The 21,412-nt window shown below is 42.1% G+C and overlaps 1 protein-coding gene across 3 annotated transcripts in view; it reads left to right on the top strand.

Annotated features, from left to right (window-relative positions):
• The window catches only part of RPGR (retinitis pigmentosa GTPase regulator), a 430,193-nt gene that overhangs the window by 258,058 nt on the left and 150,723 nt on the right, over window positions 1-21,412 (top strand). The window contains exon 14 of one of the 3 annotated variants that reach the window (XM_078658264.1): window positions 14,712-14,879. The exons of the other annotated variants lie outside the window; for them this stretch is intronic. Coding sequence (XP_078514390.1) covers window positions 14,712-14,879 — 168 coding nt within the window. The remainder of the gene's footprint in view (window positions 1-14,711; window positions 14,880-21,412) is intronic. 3 annotated transcript variants of the gene reach the window in all.

Raw genomic sequence — 21,412 nt, 5'->3', positions numbered from 1 at the left:
TGACATAATGGCAAAACCTGTATTTTTAAAACAATGTTGGGCTTTAGTTTGTATGTTTTGCAGATGCATTCAGCAACTCGAAGGTCACTAATCTAATTTCCAGTGAAACTATTAAGTGTGTTGGACAATAGGCAAAGTTGTGAATGTCTCCAGTATTTTTGTACAGCATCCATGCCATTACCGTACACATCTCCAGTGTTATTTTGTTCATTATTCATGATCTACCTGCTTCTTTATCTTATTTCATACTTGTGTTGTGGTTTATTTTTCCGAAGATCCGATGTTCTAGTCACACCATGAATATTTATTTACAACAAAAGTGTTTTATTTTATTTTGTGTGTGCATTTTATTTATTTTCTGTGATCAGTCAATGTGATTAATAAATGTATGTTTCAGTATACAAATTAAGATCAGTCTGACATTTGATGTCTCAATGATTTATTAGCTATTCTTTTTGTATGATTTCTTTGACTTTTGTATTAAATCACCATGGTTACCAAGTGTGTTTCTTCAACCAGGATTAGGCGAGGTATTATCTTTTGATTTTACTATGTATTATATAGAGGCAATATAGGCACAAGTCATTTTGAGCCAGTTAAATCATCACTGGTGCTGCATGGGCAATCACCGACATTCATTTGCACGTTTATATGTCTTATTTTGCCGGTAAGTTTTGATGACATGAGGGTTCTAGCCATAGAGATGGTAGCAATGCAAGATTCTTCCATGAAAACAGTGTAATCAAATCAGGGTATAACTTTGGTACCAAACAGTTGAACCAGCCAACCACACAATTGCTTATAAACATACAATAAATGCGAGATTATAATTATTTTTCCTATAAACTAGGTACTAATAAAGGTCGTACACCAGCAACAGTACGTGAAACTGCAACTTCCAGTACTTTGGGGGAAGGCGATGGTGGGTTTTAGGGGCAAATGAATGCTATGTAGTGAGGCCTTATGGCAATGATGTTGCTGGTTATTGGGATGGGGTGGAGAGTGGACCACTTTATTTTATTTTCCTCCCCACTAAACACATATGGATTGTTAGGATTTTTCTGTGATCCTTGTCGCAGGGACAACCTAGCTTATCATAGATGTGATTGCTTGTTTTCCCCACTAAGCAGGTCAGCGATCGAACTTGGGCCTTACAAGTCTTCTTGTGTGTCAGCTTCATGGAGTCAGTTCCTAAGTCAAAGGACTTAATATGGCACTTACGTGAAGGTACAGTAAAACACCATTATGACAGCTGCAATAAAGATTGGGCTTTTCAGCCACAAAGTTATTTATTTAAAAATTCACACACACACACAATTCGACATCTCTACACACTGTCCTCAGATATAAGTGATACCCATGTGCACATGAGCCGTATTGTTCATCAGCGCAAACTGATTGCAATCCCACACCGTTTGTAAACAAAGAGAAAATAATATTTACTTTATAAGCACTGTACACTGTTGTTAATCGTTGACAAACATTAGAAATCTTGCAAAAATACACAATTGGTATGACCTCTAAAATAAGAAACACATGCCCTTTAACTGCAAAATCAAGTGTGTCAGTGTTAACAATTTAGGGGCAGAGAATATAGTCCTATCTCACTGCTTAGGGTCAGTGACCGCTGGTACTTTTATAAAGGGGACCTTTTGTGACCATAGCTGTTCGAGCAACTACAGGGTACTTGCTCCACAATCAAGAAGGGCAGATTACGATACGAATGGGGCCAGCTGTCTGTCTGGCCCAGAGGACAATTATTGTGGGAGCAGACATGCCCAAGGACACAATCTTGAACCACGTCGAGATAGCGCATGAACTAGCTAGGTGTTTGACTTCTGCACTGCAAGACAAGTGCAGATAAACCCCGAGTGTGTCTCAGGACACTGTTCTCAAACCTACCAATATAGGCTCAAAATGGACCCATGCTCACACCATGGTGGCTTGTGGGTTAAGGGAAAGCACAAGTGGGGGCCCTCCCATCCAGATGAACAAAGGCTCAAAGCAAAGGGTAGTATTGACTGTGAGGGTGCTCACCACTCCACCTATGTTCACATACATATGTAATTTTCTCGAGCAGCCCTCCTCTGATCCTCTTGTTACTCCACTGTCTTTATCCCTGGAGACCTTGGGATGGTTGGTGGCTTCCAAACAAAGTCAGCAAAAAGAAAGGACACCTTGAATCTCAGAAGGGCATTTGGCTTACACAATGCCTTAAGACAATGTGCATCATGCCGTTCTATGTTAAAGAAGCACCACACAACATCAAAGTAGGTGAGCAGGTCAGAGTTTGTGTAGAGCCTTGACAAGCCGATAGGTAGCTGAAGCTAATATTTCCAGTCTTTGGCAGTTGGAAAGCAGCCTGTTACGAATCAGTGTCAACCTAATGTTGGAAGTTTGAAATCCCAATCAACAGAATGGTTGCCAAGCTTTCCTCCACACTGAGGCTTCGGGGACAGACAGTTTTTGCCTCGCACCAAGAATTCAATCATGGATTGCTTTCAATGTCTCACTAGTGAAGTTCAATCTCCAGGCGCCTGCTCTGGTAAAATCGTGTAGTTTCATCAGGTGTAGTACCTTGCGACAAAGCAAGCAGTGAGGAAGAAGTGGTGAATAATGTTGACCTTATTTAAAAAACGGATGTTTACCATCCTCTTATGGTCGCTGCTCTTAAACCAGATGAAGGGAAAATGTTTACGATACATCTTCCCTCCACGTGTGTTCCGATGATAACCGTCATGATTGTAAAACCAATACTCTCCATTCAATTAAAAAAACAAAATATGAAGAGGCCCTTTTTCCCTGATCACTGGACTCAATTTCCACGGGGAGACCAATAGGCAACATCTATGTTTACAGCTACATCAACCCAAAAATAAATAAATTGCCAGCAGCTGCAACCTGGGCAAAAGCTTTGTGATGGACCACGCTCTTGAGACCATCTTGGTCTCCTCCCAATGTTTGGATACATCAAAGGAGCGCCGTGGAGCACCGGATTGTCGGTTTGAAGTGTTGCTTGGAATTGGTGAGCAGTCGAGCTGTTCCAAAATAGGGAACCTAGGTGGCCACCTCAAGGACAGAGGGGAAAGTGTTAGAAATGGTTGTGACTTTGTTCTTACATGTGCAAATAATGGTTACCTGTAAATATTATTCTTTCTCTAATTCCCAACACGAAAGAAAGAAGAGCAGTATCTCACTTCAGGCAAAATAACAAAGTTAGTATTTTGCCTAAGTCTAGTGTTCGAAGACCTTTCTTCAAAAAGTAGTCTCATTTTTTTCTGAGCTGTGGAGACTTGCTCTTAGTATGTGTATGGGTAACATAGGCAAATATGTTAATTGCTAATTAATCAGGAGTAGCTACTTTGAGGAGAATTATACTTTTTATGTGGTCTGCTTTTAGAACGTGGCACTTGAGAAGTTTGTGTCAAATTATTTTAAAACTATGGTGCAATAAATTGTACCTAAAAAAATAAAGTTTAAAGTGCACAGTACGTTTTATACAGAAATGGCAAATTTTTACCTCTAGTCTATTATCTAGCTAAACAGGTAAGGCAACTTCGTGGGGTTGAGCAGTCTGTACAGATACATAGAGGGGCCAGGGCTCATTAACAGCGATAGAGTCAAAAATATAAGGAGATTGGAAAGATAGAAGAGAGCCGCAGTTTAAAAAAATATATCCGCACCACAGTGGAATCAGGTCGTATGTAAAATATCACAGTGAATTGTCAAAAGTAGATAGCACGCACATTAATTAATTTACGAAATTCTATCAGAAGGTATAATTTGGATACAGTTAAAACCACCTAAGGCCCTCATTATGAGTGGCCTTTTAATTCCGTTAGGGCCAGTAGCAATGTGTTTTCCCGAATCTATTGGTTTTCAGACAGATTCTTATTTAGCAGCCGAATTCTCTGTGTGAAGGGATCCCACATGTAATGGGCTGGATTTTCTCCACCCCTGGAGTTTCGATACCCTCAATATTGGTATCTCGAGACAATTAGTAATACGGCCTTCAGTGTATTATGTTATATTGCCAGGCCCAGCTGGCACAGGTAAGAGTGGTGAGGCGTGGGAGAGTCAACGGACGACAGGATAAGTAAAATTAAATAAAAAAATTACTAAAACCACTTACCTTGCCCTCACCACATTGCCGAGTCGGCGATGCGGTGAGCGCAAAATAAGTGTTTTTTTTCTTCATTTTACCTATCCCGTCGTCTGTAGACAGCCCCCACCCCTTTGTTTCCCCCACCCTGCCCCACAGCTCTTACCTGTGCCGGCCAGGCCTGTATATTACTATGATATGAGGTTTTTGCATAGTGCAATATTCCCCAGTTACTTGGACTTTTTGTGATTTTAATGTACATGAATTGCCAGTAGAATGACAAGGCAGTCATTGTACCAGTGGTGGGCATCATCGTGTCATGAATGCCCACAAACTGGCAATAAGGTACAAAATTATGCCTGAACCAGCATCATACGAAGGGTAAGTAGTGGGACCATGTATGACCAGACTGTGCCATGAATTACAACTATTATGCTACTTCAGGCACTTCGGTTGGCGAACACATCATGCCTTGATTAGACAGTTTATGCCAGGTATTACCACCATTATTCAAGCACCAGCATAATACCGTGGATAGATACAACACATATTCATATGGTCGTGTACACAGCGGCAGCAGTAAGGATTGGTTGCCCCAAATGCAGACTACGCTGTTGTGATTTCGGATTGTGGTCACCTCTTCCCTCATGTTTGCCTGAAAGTTTGGGAGGTGGTGGAATGTCAGTTGCACACTGGTGCTTCCGCTCAGATGCCAAAACATCTTCAACACTCCTGCGTTTTGTAGTTTTTAATAATTTACTGTGCTCAAGTCTTCCATAGACTTGCCATTGAGACAGGTCTTGGTGGTCTTTTGCAAGATGTAACAGGATTTGATGGCATGACACGGAGGCTAACATTATGCAAATCTTAATTGCGCAGCTCACAGCAGCAACAACTGAAGGGATCTAGAACTTCAAAAATTCCAGCATAGTATATAAGCCTCACGTTGTCTTCTCCCTTCTTTGTTGCTGCTGCTCACAAGATAAGTACTCTATTTTCTCCCCCCCACCCACACACTAATATTGGTATACTGTGTATTTTTCCATTGTTACTTATCGCTTTTTCTTACTGTGGGGGCTCCTTTTTCATCATCCAGGGCTCTCTCTCTAACATCTGTTTCCTGAGGTGTTTATATTTAGAGGCTTTTCGCCCCGTCAGCACTATTAACATGTGATTAACTGAAGAGGAGACTTCCCGTCTCCGCTTCGTAACATTTGCACTATTTGTGCCCTTTTCCGCTGCATAATTTAACAGCAGAGTTGGACGGAAGCTTCTTTGCCTCCATCCAACTCACTTTTCGACGCTTTCTTCGGCTCCTTAAGGCCAAAGAAAGCACTCCTCACACGGGATCAGCATCTTTTGAAAGACGCTGATCCCGTGCTGAGAGGCGCATTGCTCCAACGTTGTTAAGCTTCCATGGCAATGCTACGGCGTGAGCTGAAGCTCAGGAGACGCCGCGCTGGGTTGCCATAGCAACTGGGGGATGAACAAGTCCACCCTGAGCCTAGCAAGAGATCGACTCGTGTTCCTTCTTTCAATAAATTAGAAAATAAATGGTGACTCACCGTTCACAAATGGCAACGCACTGTGTCACCTTCTGTTTCCAATGCTGGTTAACCCTCCAAGTCACTGGTTACCGGCTTGACTGCCTACTCTTCACCGAATCAAAAATAATGTAAAAAATGGAGAAAGGTCAACAGGTCACACGGACCACGGAAATAAAGCAACGGCTCTCACAATAACCTCTGAACAGCCTCAATTCAAGGAAAGTCCCTTAGTAACTCCTGCAACCATTTTGTGTAACCAGATTAAGTTACTATAACTGTAAAAGCAGCCATTTTATGTATCTAAGCAATCTTACCTGTGTTGACAGTTGGAACCTCACTAACTCTTAGGACATCTGCCCTTACTTCAGCAGTTTACTGTCTCTGACCTTATTATTAATTATGTCATCTGAACCCTCAACTGACACCATGGAAGATAAATTGGAGGGACTATTAGTTAAGCCCTAAGTTGGGTAATGGGGTCACTTGATGACACCATTAGCAAAAAACTGGAAGCCCTATCAAAAATGGGGTGTTCAACCTCAGGACCTCGCGAGGAGGTCACAGAGTCTGATAAAGGCTAAAATATAGAGACCAACAACCGATAACCCTCCCAAAGGTGCCAAAGAAGCAAAGAGCTCCAACTCTAGGACTATGGGTTCACGCTTTGGGCACAATAGATGGGCAAGAGAAAGGCCCGCTACCAGCCATCCCTATCGACAGCAACGATGGCCAGGAGGATGATATCCACCTCTCCTACTCCTCTGACTTTGATTCTGAGAGAGAACACGAGATAAGAAATGTGGACACATCTGGTGAGGCATCAAGGGCCTCAGGGTCAAAAATGGGAATTGTAGACCCCTTTGGAGAATACATGTTTGATCCCCTGCTCATCAAACACCCCCCCTCCCCGAGTGGGTCCCTTTCCAACATATAGGCGAACACCTTTCCTTTTGGCTCCGTAAGGAAATTCCAAAGGATGTAAATTCTCGTCTCAGATCTGAATGCCCTCGACCTTTCCTCCCTGACAAGGTGGCCTCAACCCCAGACCTAGACAACAAAGTAGTGGCTTTCATCGCCAAGAGCGGAAGACACCCAGGAAAAGGTCTTGACAAGGGTCTAAAGTCTTACCAAGACAGGATCTTGGATATTACGGGCCCATTAACAAAGATGTTTGAATTAGCTGAAAGAGTCTACCTTGAGAACACCTCCATAGGTCCAAGAGAGCTGCGCCATTGGGCACAGCAGGCTATTTGCCTACTCTGCAACGCTAACACTGCACTATCAAATGAGAGGAGAAAGAATGTCCTTTTAAAAATTGATCCTAAGCTAGTGGAATTAGCTAACAAAGAAGGGGAGCATCCTCTCAAGGCCTTCTCTTTGGAGAGAAATTTATCAAAGAAATGGCAAAGTATGTGGGAGTGTTTAGCTCCATTCAGAAATCTCAGAAAGATATAAAGAGAGTTTTCCACTATAGGGTTTTTGGAAGGGCCGGTAGAACACGGGGTCGGTTTCCCGGCCGTAGCCAGATCTCGACAAGTCCCTACATGGGACGAGGAGGATTTACAGGTCACTCAACCTTCTACCCTCAGAAGTAAAGATTCTGTGCCAGAGGCTTCAGGGGTAAACGGAGACAAAGAGGCTTTTAAGCAGGTAAGACTTATGAAAGATCCTTCAGATAGCCCTATAAAGGTGGGAGGTGGGAGGAAGGCTAGCCCAATTTTGTGGGAACTGGAACCTGGTGAGCCAAGATCTTTGGTTTCTAGATACAGTCAAAGGATACAAGATAGAGTTCATAGACTTACCAATACAAAAGAGATTACACAGAGAGATATTGTTCCCACAACAGGATTCAACCCTAGACAAAAGACAAAAGAGGTAGAAGACCTATACGCAAAAGGGGCAATTCGAGAGGGAAAGGCCATAGGTTTGGTCAGCAATGTGTTTCTAGTAGAAAAGAAAGACAAAGGGATGAGACCTGTTATAAATCTAACAGATCTGAACAACTGGGTGGGTTACCGTCATTTGAAAACGGAGGGAATTCACCTTCTTAGGGATGTACTGAGGAAAGGAGATTGGGTAACTTGTCTAGATCTGAAAGAGGCATATCTGACTGTCCCTATCTTGTCTCCACATCAGAAACTCCTCCAGTTCATGTGGGAGGGCAAACTCTTTCAGTTTTGCAACCTCCCCTTCGGCCTTTCCTCAGCCATCTAGTGTTTCACCAAGGTACTATGCCCAGTAGCCAGCTGGTTAAGAACCAAAGGAATAAGATTGATTCTATATCTGGACGACATTCTAATAATGGCTCAATCCAAAGAAGTAGCATCACAGCACACGGACCTCAAAATAAAATTCTTAGAACATCTAGTATTTGTTATAAACACCCAAAAATCATCCACCACTCCAAGCCAGGTCACTCAGTTCCTGGGTCTTACGATACATACAGTTCAAGCAGAATTGAAATTACCTGGGGAAAAGCTAAGGAAACTTCGCAAGGAATTAAGGACAATACTAAGGAAACAGGGATTCCCGTTAAGAACATTAGCAAGGGTGCTAGGCCTCTTGTCCTCAACGATCCAAGCCATATATCCGGGCCCCTCTGTACTGCCGGGCCCTTCAGAGACTCAAAGCCAAAGCTTTGAGATTGAATCAGTCCTATTCACTGATAGTTTTTCTGGACTCGGACTCGAGGAAATAGATACTCTGGTGTCTGAGGAATGCAGAGGCGTGGAACAGCAGAGCCATTTTTGGGAAAGAACCAGAGAAAATAATAGAATCAAACATGAACTTAGAGGGATGGGGTGCCACATGTGGCGACTCATCGAAAGGGGGACAATGGACAGAACAGGAGAAGGAGTTAAATATCAATTGCCTAGAACTACTGGCAGGCTGCTTTGCAATCTGCAGCTTTAACAAGGGCTTAATAAAGTGTTCAGTCATGCTTCGCTTGGACTATGTATCTACGGTCAGATACATGAACAAGATGGGGGGGGGGTTCCTCACTCCAAGGGACTATCAGTCCTAGCCAGGAACTTTTGGGCTTATTGCCACAACAAAGGCATCTCCGTGATTGCCGAACATATCCAGGGTTTGAAAAACGGGGTCGCAGACTGGTTCTCCAGGAATTTCAGAGATTCTAGCTATTGGAAACTAGACAGGAAAATCTTTTTGACCATTCAGTCGATTTGGGGACCCTTTCGAATAGATCTCTTTGCAGACACGGTGAACAGTCAACGACCCACATTTTTCAGCTGGAGGCCGGAACCTCAGGACTTGGGGGTGGATTAGTTACTTCAGAATTGGCGAGGACTAACAGCCTATGCCTTCCCTCCTTTTGCCATACTCCCACGACTTCTATTTCAAGTTCGCAGACACAGGGTGGTAACAGTAATAACGCCCCTGTGAATGTCCAAGGCATGGTTTTCAATCCTGATGGAAATGAGTATAGACCTACCTATCCTTTAACCTACTTTCGAGGAAGTAATCACATGTCCTCAGCGAGAATGTCACCCCCTCGTACATCAGTACCCTCCTGTCATTAATGGCCTGGAGGATTTCAGGAGAGAGTGGCAGCTGCCAGGACCTTCGGAGAACGCTTTCAGACTCCTATCAGAGTCATGGGCACCTGGCACAAAGAAAGCATATAGATTGACTTGGCAAAAATGAGTTTGTTGGTGCCTTCGACGGAACTACAATCCTGTTTCGTCTGATCTAGTACAAGTAATCAACTACCTATCTGACATTTGTGCATCGGATCTAGCCTATTGGACAGTGAATGTCTACAGATCGGCCATTGCAGCAGGCCACTGCTTGGTAGCCGGACCTCTGTAGGTCAAAACTTATTAACTAAAAAATGAATGAGAAGTATGCATGTTTTAAAGCCACCATCAGCCAAATTTACTGCCCTATGGGATATGAGGGATGTCCTCAGGGTAATTACAGACTGGGGTGCGAACTCTACACTTTCATCACTGTTTTACTGTGCCTAGTTTCCTTCGGACGAATGTCAGATGTAAAAGACTTAGATATCACCAGTAGTGCATACCAACCAGAAGGGGGCTATTTTTTCTTAAAGAGATAAACTAAGGTGATGTCAACCTCAGTTTTCTATCCTTTTTTCCACAGAATGAAAGATTGTGTGTAGTGAAGTGCCTGTTGGAGTATGAAAGAAGAACCATAAGATTAAGAGGGAATGCTGAACAACTGCTAATATCCCATAGGACTCCCCATAGAGCAGCTTCCTTCCCCACCTTAGCAAGATGGTTAAAGGACGTTCTGAAAGAAGCAGGAATCAATATTTCCATTTTTGGTGCACACTCTCTTAGACCGGTCTCAGATTCAAAAGCTTTTATTCTAGATGGTGACCTTCAAGACATCCTTAGAGCTGCGGACTGGTCCAATGAATGCATCTTCAAAAGTTGTTATTTTAAACTGGTTACAAAAGCCATTGATGATGTGTTGAACACACTTTAAACTTGCATAATGTTAGCCTCCGTGTCATGCAAAAATGTAGAGTTTCCACAGCCTGGTGTGCAGAAAATCTGGATTTTCTTAAAGACACGGAAGTCTAAGATTATCCCTCCACTAAGTACCCACCCTGGGCAAACAACTAAAGTGGATTTATTTTGTCTTACAGATGAGATATTTCAACGAAGTAATGGATGACTACATTAAAGTTTCAAAAAAGGAATGTTAAAGTTATCTTGTTTGCTGCACAAAGAAGGGAGAAGACTACGAGTGCACGGCTTATATACTATGCTGGAATGATTTGAAGTTCTAGATCTCTTCAACTGTTGCTGCTGTGAGTGGCACAATAAAGGAGATTTGCATAATCTTAGCCTCTGTGTCTTTAATAAAATCCCGATTTTCTGCCCACCAGGCTGTGAAAAATCTAAATTATCCAAGTTAATCTCAGGTAGTCAAGTATGAAGGAGTAGGTTTGTAGCATCGAGACAATTCTTTCTCCATTCATTTCAGGGCTCTTTCTATTATCGCTATCCTCACTGGAAATGCAGCATTACCTAAACCCTTTTTAGAATCTCTTAATTTGTATTCCCTTTAAGCCTCTCCTCGTTGCAAGCACATCATATTGAGTTAATCATTTCTCAATATCTTGATTGGTCTTCCAAAGGTGGAAGTTTGTTTACCAACACAATTTTAACACTGGTGTAGATACTCTTCACGACATAAAACTTTAGAGATGCTCTTGGTCGTTTCTAGCCCATTATACATTTTATTCCTTCAAGCTCAGAAAGAAAAAGGCTCTGTCACACGTCACTAGTCGTCAGAGAGATCTTTACTGGTGCAATGTCATGCTTAAGACTTTTTGACATTTTAGCTTTAAGGAGTCAAGAAACCTTTTCAGCATTAATGTAATTAATTCAGTAATGTGGACGCATCCTTTTGCCTTGCCGGAGTCAGTTTATATGTTTTAAGTGGTTCATTTTCACTAGTTTTGTTCTGCTCCTTAGTGACAGAAGATCTACGTTGTGTAACAGTAAAGAGTACGGAGGGATCAATCAATTTTTTATTTTGATTCAAGGCACCATCAATTACCCTGACATTTACAATATTTTGTACATCTAAATATGTATGATTCTATTGGAACCACGTGTCGTGTAACGAGACTGAGTACAAAAAATCAAATACTCATACATTGAACGTAATATATACAAGGCATGAACAAATACATAATAATCACATATATAATACAAGACATATACACAGTATATACAACATTTACAAAGACCCTGGTTATAACTTAAACTAATGTACACTCCTTATTCTGAGTAATACACTCTGAGGTAGTCCTCCATGCGCCTGAGGTATCACACCTGTTGTCTCATTTGCTTATAGGCGCCACTACTATAAAACCAAATTTAAAATAATAGGACTCCTCCTATATTTGTCGATGCAGTCGCGTTTCAGCCACCAATTTCTTTCGGCCTCCTCAGGACAAGGGTATTGACATATCTGAGCAATATCCTCTCTTTTAATCTCACAACCAGTCTTATACTTCAAGGGTACACGATATCCATTTCACATGGATCCATAGATAAATTAGAATACTGCAATTCCAACTTTAAAGGCCGCTCAAGGTAGACACCCAAAGCCTCCCTGTCTGTCGGTGAGCGATCCTTCACCTCGCAGCCTGTATCATGGGTCCCCGCCAACACTTAAACCATACAATCCTCACTCTTCCCGCCATGCTATCGATTGTCAGAAGGACAAAATGTACCGTCATTATAGCAATGGTTTATTAGAATTTTTCCAAATTTACCCACGTTCCGACACATTACTAAACATGTGATCCAGACATGAAATTGTTGCGTTCTGCGAGCATGAAAAATAAAAATACCCCTATTTAAGAAACATTATATGCATGTCTAAACAGAATTTATTTTCAGTACCATTGGTAGCTGAACTCTTAGCTCCTGACTTGAAAGATTGCTGCCAGTTAGCTCAGCATGTTTTATGGTTACACGTTTACAGGTATTCATGCCATTTCAGGTCTAAATTCTGCATCCATTCCTTATGGGTTTTGGGAACGGATGAGCTATTCTCTTTAATGTTTATGAATATACAGAGGATGTTATACTGGTGACGGAAATATTACTTACTAAGACTTGTTCTCTAGCATGTTTCTCTTTGTTAAATTCAGCATTCATTCATGTTCTCTGGTAAAAAAAGTCAGTGGACTAGAAGCAGAGTTATTTGTTTCTCAGTCCTATATTCTTCAGTAGACATACAAAATGGACCCAGGTAATGACTGCTGCAGTCTGGGACTACCGTACTCTTTAACAGCCGTAATGTGACAGTGCAGTTTTTCTGCACATGAGGGAGTGTGCCTCTGTAGGGAGTTTCCTTCATTTTCATGTTTTAAAAGCTTGATTAATACAAATGTTTTTGCAGCAAAACCATGTCATTTTCTAATCCAGTTGTAGATTCTCTAGAGAATTGTTAACCTTGGTATGTTTTTCTTAATGTACAGATAAAAGAATGACAATTTGCTTTATAGAGGCGTTCTATGACTGAAGAGATCTAAAGTGCTATACATATTGACTGGTTATTTTTTCTTAACACATGATAGAGTGAAATGTGCGTTTTGTGTCACGTTAGGGTAGATTTATCCACTTCAAGACATTATGAAAATTAGAGGGATTTAAGATGTGTATAATAAAATGTAAAACTATAGAATGTTAGGCATTTGATTTCTGACTTCATTTGACCGTATTTCACTTTGTTAAACAGTATCCCGGGGTCTACAAGGTGGTAGAAATGGCAGACCCTGAGCAGGTCTAAGGAGCATGTTCAAAAAGAGATTTCAAATGAGCCATTGGAAGCCAACTGGAAAATGCCTTCAAAGTGTCTGAAGCACCGAACACAAGGAAAATGGCTATGTGAATTTTTATTGGAGGTAGTTCATCCAATGCCAATGTAGATGAATTTACACTGGTACTTCAGGCGAGTGCTGAACGATATCCACTCCTTGTGGTTGACCTATTGTGCATTTAGTGGACATTTGAAAAATTCTGGCTTTGTGGAAGGAGCTACTTTTATAGAAAATATTGCTAAAGCCGTTAGCGACTGTTATAGAGAACTTAGAAACCTTTGTTGAATTAAAAAAGTAACAGTGATGATAAGGCCATGGGCAGTGTTCAGAGTGTATGAAAGGAACCTGGTTGACAGCTAGACAGTTTAAGCAGAATGGCATGCAAAGCTTGGCTAATGTTGATACTTGGCCTAATCCACATTTGCATCTGCACATGTAGGATAGGCCTGTAATGGAATATTTTGGGATCTGATGTGGAAGCAGGTTCGATAAATGAGACAAGTGGTTTTCTTGTTATGGAACCAAAGTGTGAATAATGGGCCTTTGTTTATGTTTTGATATCTGTGTTCATAATTGATATCACTAGCTTAAAAGTAGCACATTTCAAAGAAACGAGGGTTTCATTAGTAAGAAAAAATGTCAGGTATATTTCATTTTGGGGAAACCAAAGGTGGTTACAAGAAACATTGGGCAAACCCTGGTTTAAAGGTACACCAAGGATATACACATCTTAGTTTACCAAGCCTCTACGACAATAATGGAAGGAAACAGGAAAAGGGCTCCCAAAATATTGTAGGAGCTGGAAAGTGCCAAATGAATGCATTAGTGTCCACAAGAATGTCTGATGGTAGCACATTTGGAAAAGCCCTAGCTATATTTGTGGTATGAGCCGTCACTAAATAAGTAAGGGTCCAGATGTACAAAGGAGGATGTGTTGTTCTGTGACCATTCTCCTTATTTGTGCCGGAGTAATTGATCCAAAACTACTTAAAGTGACATTACACAGTGAGTCACATGTGTGCCATCACAGTTATTTTCAAGAGGTGAAGCTTGTTAATGCACCATGCATGACACACTTGCGAATGCATGGATGTAGTCATCCTTGAGACAATGGACATAGGTTCCTCTACTTACATTTGCATTGCACCTGTTCTCACATCCCTGGGATTTAATGGGAATGGTTATACGGAGCACATGGTAAGGTAGGTGACCATGGAGTTGGACTTCGCGTCAAAGACTATCACTTGCTGCCTTAACACACTAAGAGCAGCTTCAGATAACGTTGAAACTGATTGCATGAGCTTGCACTAACCATTGTTGCTTTTGTAGTACATCTATGTTTCCATCATCATATGTGGCACATGGTCAATCTTTATTAGAACGAAATAGCTCACTAGATAACAAAGCATGTTTTGATCTATACGAAATAAAGCCTTATTCTTGCTTTGCATAAGTATAATTCCATAGTACATCTGGCCCGTAGTTTCTAGCCACATCCAGTCTATATTGAAATACGTAACTCAGATTCTTCATATTTGCAGTAATTATTTGTTTCTTTGATTAGAAACCGACCAATATGAAAAAGTAATTAAGTGATATTTCTTAAATGTTTGTTAACAAATGTTATAATTATATTTTAATGATATTGATTGATGCAGTTCATATTTTTGTATAAGGGTAAGTTCCTCAGAACCAAACCTACTTAAATAATTTTGAATTGATTTGACAGAGTTCACAGTTGATTATGGCAGATAGCATGCCCCAGCCGCAGCCCCAGGAGCACCAGCTAGAGATAGAGTTGCAGGATCCTGACATCCAGGTAGAGGGGAATAGCAGTAGTCTTGCATCAGAGTACCAGAAGGCAAACACAATGGAGGAGACTGAAAAAAATGTTCAGGTATGCCTTGCCTGGAGTCATGTTAGGAGCCCAGTTCCTAATGCTTGTTCGGCAGTTCAGCTTTTATTAAATATATGATTTTGTTATAAGATAACAAGGATTGCTTCAAAATGTCTCCTCGCCCTCCTGGCCTAGAAAAATTATGGGTTTTACGATTTGTTGATCCCTAGATGACCCAACGTCCCAAAAGATTTTGAGATGCTTTTCACTCATTTGAATAGTTTAACTTTATAATTTGTTTGAGCGTATAGTATTCTCCCAAAATATTCTTCAGGGGAATTGATGAAGACAAACTTGGGAATGTATTCACAACGTTAGCAGGACAAGCAGATTTGTCGAGAAGCTTCTGTGAGTTAAATACATCTTTCTGTCTTATTTGAAACCTTTTTTAATTCTGCCACAGGAAGAGCAGTTATCTATAAGCAAACACGCTGGGAAAATATCAGGTATTGCTTTACATTGCTTGCACTGACATTAATGGATGTTAGTGCAATTTCGCAATGACCGTTGGGCACAACATTATTTGAAAATTATTTTCCAATGGTCCCTTGGTGTAATGTTATTGCACGTCTGACATGCAAGAAACCTTCAGTTAGTTGTCTGACTTTTAAAGCAATCTAAGAGAACTGTAGCATTTGGAGAATGGTATTTCATTCTCTGTAGTCTTGTTGTATACAGAGCCTGGCCTTAGCGAGGAGGTCAGAAATGGATTAAAATGACAAGGAGGAGGAGTTAGAGATTAAAAGAGATAAACATTAACACAGCTATACTGGATTCTAGAAAGACACCAGAAGCAATACATCAAGAAGACAAGATAAGTGTTGCAAGAAATTATTTGAATGTCATTTGGATGTCATTAAAGCTCAATTTCTGGTCGCTGACGCCAATTTCCAAAAGACAGTGTAGGAGCATGATTCTGTACTATGTTAAATGCACTGGATACATAGTAAGCAGGATGAGAGTTCTGATTTCAGCTAATCATAGGTAGTGATGAGGGATGATTTATTCCTGTGAAGGTGGTCGAAGCCTGCCTGGCAGTGAGCAGGAGGTTTTAATGTGAAACACAAACTTGTCACTTATCTGTAATTTTACGCACAATAGATATTGATTATAGGTTTCATCAGCAGAGGATTAGCAGCAGAAACCTTGATGTCGAAACGCACCAGTTGGGAAGGGTTTATTGAGAATTTTTCTAGTGCAGATAGTAGCTAATATATGGCAGAGTGGAGAGCAGTGAGCGCCGTGAGGCTAAGCCTGCCGGCTATTTTATTGCGTTTTCTAGTAAAGTGTAAATAATTATTGTGCTTTTAAAATTTGTACTAAATTGCTGCTAGTTACTTACCGGGCAGTTTGGTTTTCGTTGTCCCCCGGTCCGTCATGGCTTGCTGTGCCGCTTGAACAGAGGGGACGCGACTCCTTCCCCTGCATTTCCCTCACTTCCTGCCGCTGTTTCTGACGTGTATATAGTCAGATGGGGTCCCATTCGCGCAGTGGAGAGCAGTGAGCGCCGTAAGGCTAAGCCTGCCAGCTATTTTATCGCGTTTTCTAGTAAAGTGTAAATGATTATTGTGCTTTTGAAATTTGTACTAAATTGCTGCTAATTACTTACCGGGCAGTTTGGTGTTCGTTGTCCCCCAGTCCGTCACGGGTTGCTGTGACGCTTGAATGGAGGGGACGAGACTCCATCCTCCCCCCCCCCCCCCACATTTCCCTCACTTCCTGCCACCCTTTCTGACGTGTATATAGTCAGATGGGGACCAGGCTGCTCAGCATACGCGCGCAGCGGGCGCGCTAAAGACAAGCCCGTCTGCGCCCGTCCACCGCCATACAGGTCCAGGGGCCAGAAATTGTGTCCTTTTGTTTAGATATTCAGCTATGGAGTTGAAGGTGCTGCATGGAAATCATGATGTTGCTGACCATATTTTAAATCAGTTTAAATGAGTCAGTATTTTTAAACATAGAGCTACCTTCCCTGAAATGTTACCCAACTCTATCCACACCCCACCCACCACACTGCATGCCCTTAATACTCACAACAGTCAGGAAAAAATTGGATTTTCAGTCTTTTACCTGAATACACGGTCCATGGTGAAGCATCAACTTGAGATTTTCTAACTCTTACAGTCGGAAAAGCCTGATCTACTTCTTACGGAAACATGGCTCACTGAAGAGTCCACTCCTGATATCTTGGCCGCTGTGCCAGATAACTATAACATCCTGCAAGCCAACCACCCCCCAGGGAAGGTAGGCGGTGGAGTTGCAGCTATTATCCTTAAGGACCATCAGTTTAAGACATTAGAGATTAAGGGTTTGCCCTCTGTCGACAGTTTAGTTTTTAAACTGGAATCTCCCCAGTCATCTTTCACGTGTGCTCTTTTATACAGACCCCCTTGCTACATGCCTACCTTACCCCTGGCCTTGGGTGAAAAGATTTCTCATTTGGCCATTATTAAAGCTCGACTTCTCATCAGTGGTGATTTAAATATTGGCCTCAAGATGATCTGGAGGGTGCCAGCTCTATTGAGCCGACAGATCTTCTGTCCGGAATGAATTGCACCCAACACGTGCATGAATCCACTCATATCAAGGGACACACTTTAGACCTGGTCTGGACTGCTAATTTGATGATTCCGACCCCTTTGATTTTGCGTGTACCTGGTTGGATCACCACCTCATTTTTCTTACTCTCCATGATGTTTACCCCACTAAAATCCCACTGACAAAAAACTGTAAGTCTAGAAATTGGAGAAGTACTAATATTGACCATCTCTGCTCTCTCTTAACCACTATGACCCCGTCAGTCTCCAAGTTGACTCGCACACAGGCTGTAAACCTTAAGTTATGGCTTGAGTCCGCATGTGATCACTTTGCCCCTTTTAAGCTCACAAAAACTATTAGACCTCATGACACACAGCGATGGTTTTCTGCTGATCTCAAGACAAAAAATCTGGCACTCAGACAAGCAGAACGCAGATGGAGACTTAACTATCAGATAGCTGATAGGAAATTTTTTACCAATCTGCTGAAAGAATATAAAAACTATATTCTTCAAACTAAAATTGATTATTTCTCTAATAAAGTCTTAAATTCAGCTAGTAAAACTAAAGAAATCTTCTCAATAGTCAATGACCTTTCTAAACCTGACGGAATTGTACCGAAACCAATCCCTTCACAACTTCTCTGTTATTCTCTCAATTCGTATTTCATGAAAAAAATCACTGCCATTAAGGCTAGTATTCCGACCTCTGCTACTCCTGTTAACGCTCTTAATATCTGTGGTTTCTCGCCTCAGCTGACTCTGATTCCCACTATTCCTCTGGAGACCTTTCTGGGTTTACTTAAGAGAGTTGGCTCTGGCTCTCCAATGGATTGTTGTCCTCCTCATGTCCTCCAGGAAGTCTTTTCCAAATGCCCAGACCCTCCACTCTCTCTTCTCAATAAATCACTTGAGTCGGGCATAGTTCCTGACCTCTTTAAAAGTGCGGAAATCATTCCCATTTTGAAAAAGCATGGTGCGGACCCTTCTATTCTTGGTAATTACCGCCCTATCTCATTACTACCTTACCTTGATAAGGTTTTAGAGGCATATGTCTCAACTCAACTAAGTACCTTTATTGAACAGTCTCATGTCTTGGACCCCCATCAGGCCGGATTCCGACCCTTTCACTCCACAGAATCTCTCATTCTGACAGTTATGGACGACCTCAGAGGGGGCGCAGTTAGTGGACTCACCCAGGCCCTGGTTCTCCTGGATCTGTCGGCAGCTTTTGACACGGTTGATCATAACATCCTGATTGACCGTGTCAGCAATGCCGGGATCCAGGGCCTGGCCCTAAAGTGGCTCTCCTCTTTCCTTAGTAACTGTTTTCAATCGATACGTCTTGCTAACTTCTCCTCAAAGAAAATGGAACTATCTTGTGGAGTACACCAGGGCTCCTCCCTTTCCACACTTCTTTTTAATTTGTACCTACTTCCTCTAATTTCCTTTCTTGGGGAAAGGAAAGTCGTGACATATACCTATGCGGATGACCTCCATTTAGTTTTTTACATTAATCTCCATCCTTCTTCTGTGTCTCATTTTCAAGGCACCATGACTTTTATAAGCGAGTGGATGAATGAAAATCAACTGAAGCTCAACCCTGATAAAACTGAGCTGATCCTCACAGGTGGACCTGCTAACCCATGGAACTCGAACTTTTGGCCATCTACCTTAGGCAACCCTCCCCTCCCGGCTAGCTCAGCCCAGAGTTTGGGCATAGTGGTAAGCAATGATCTATCAATGAAAGCTCAGATCAGCTCGGTGGTTTCTGCTGGGTATTTTCACCTACGCAGAATTTAGAAGATTAACAGATTTCTGTCTCAGGAAGCTCTGACCTTAGTGATCCTGGCCTTGAGCATCTCCCAACTGGACTATTCTAACTCTCTCTATTTAGACATCCCAACTTAACAACTTATACGCCTTCAGCTAGTCCAGAATCAGGCTGCCAGATTGATCTTCCATCAACCTAAATGGCACCGTATACGGCCCCTGATGAAAAGCCTTCACTGGCTCCCTGTGGCCATGTGTGGCCTTTTCAAGATGGGATGTACGATTTTTAAAGCTCTCTATGGTACGAGTCCAGCTTTTATCTCATCCAAGATCTTACGCTATGTCCCCACTCATAATTTACGATCTTCCCACTTGAATCTGCTAGTTACCGCCATCTCTAAACGCAAGAAACATGGAGGTTCTCAATTTGCAGTTCTAGGCCCTCAGTTTTGGAACTCGCTCCCGATTGAGCTAAGGACGATCTCCTCCTATGCACCTCCATCAGGCATATGATAACTAGGTCTCATCCCTGTATTGCTGCTTCACGTCTCCCTCAGCGCCAAGAAGCTGTTGATGAACGAGCGCTTGATAAGTTCTTTTTAACATAACAAAGATAACCTTAAAAATGACTGTAAGGCAGGGATCACCTGGAGATTAGTATTTTTGCAACCAGGTAGACAATCAATCAGTTTATAAGATTTAATTTCCAAATGGTCAGCAAATGTGCCACACATCAGCTTAGAAGGGGCAACCTTTTTGAAGTAAGATGACAGAATAGGGCATGCAAAAACCATATTGAGGATATTCCCTCATGAGTAGGGTGTAGAATGAAGATAGTTTAGTAGTTGAGTCTTTAGCTTTCCAAATGGCATTGCAGACATTGCTGTTAGTTTATGGGATCACATGCTTTCCAGAGTCTAACTTCTGGTCTAAAGTAAAATAAGCGTTTTCGTTAACCATTTGCAAGTTCTATCTTGCCAAGATGTGACAACATCAAAACCAAGAATTATATTGTTGAGAACCTTTGAGAGTCCTTAGTCAAGTATGTAGATAGTAGTTAACTGGAGAACACACTTGTTTTTAGGTGGAATCGAGTCTTCTACTTTGTCTGTACAGGTATGAAAAACCAAATGTCAAAAAGCAGTGAGAAAAAGTGTTCTCAGTGCAGTTTGGTAAGCTATGGGCAAACGGTTGCACTTGTCCTACTCGATCTGAGTGCGGCCTTCGACAACATCTCACATGACAGACTGCTCACCAGACTGAGTGAGGATGGTGTCGGAGGGGCAGCGCTGGACTGGATTGAATCCTATTTGTGCAACCGGACGTTTCAGATCTCGTCTTCACAGGCCCAGTCAGACACCTTTTGTTCGCCCCATGGCGTGCCTCAGGGCTCAATTTTGAGTCCGTTATTTTTTAATCTGTATCTCCGCCCTCTCGCCGATCTAGCGGAGCGAGTTGGTCTAGAACTAATGACCTATGCGGACGATTCGCAGATTATTTTTTCTCTTACTAATTCGGATCCTTCATCCCCTTCTGCGCTGAAACTAGGTCTTCATGAAGTCTTCAGCTGGATGTCAACGAACCAGCTGAAGCTCAATGGGGAGAAGACTGAGATCCTTCTCTTAGGTAAAAACAGAGACCTTTGGCAGGATACTCACTGGCCGCCATCCCTGGGCGCTTTCCCTATTCCAGCTACCCAGGTCAGAAACTTAGGGGTGCACATCGATGACACACTATCGATGAAACAACAGGTCAACAAAGTGGCTGGTACTTGCTTCACTATCCTCAAATGGCTGCGGAAGATTATCTGGATGTTGCCTGCTGATACCCAGAAGACCGTGGTCAATGCCCTCATTACATCTCGGCTTGACTACGGTAACATCCTTTACCTGGGTTCCAACTTAGCCGTGATCAGACGGCTTCAGCTTGTCCAGAACTCCGCAGCCAGGTTGCTGTGTAAAATCCCCAGGACAGCGAGGATTTCTAAGTACCTTAAGGACCTGCATTGGCTCAGGGTGGAGAACCGGGTTCGGTTCAAAGCCCTGAACTATATGTTCAAAATAAAGGCAGGAACCGCACCAAAGTATTTGGAAAAATTAGTCAGGCCCTACTTTCCTGCACGTAATCTCCGCTCTCTAAATGCAGCAAACTTTGCGGTACCCAGATTTAAACTGGCCAGAGTGGGAGGGAGATCCTTTTCCTATCTGGGACCAGTCCTCTGGAA

Source organism: Lissotriton helveticus, chromosome 8 (genome assembly GCF_964261635.1).
Source record: "Lissotriton helveticus chromosome 8, aLisHel1.1, whole genome shotgun sequence".
Lineage (NCBI taxonomy): Eukaryota > Metazoa > Chordata > Amphibia > Caudata > Salamandridae > Lissotriton > Lissotriton helveticus.
The sequence above is the reverse complement of the archived record's forward strand: the minus strand, read 5'-3'. Positions and strand labels throughout refer to the sequence as shown.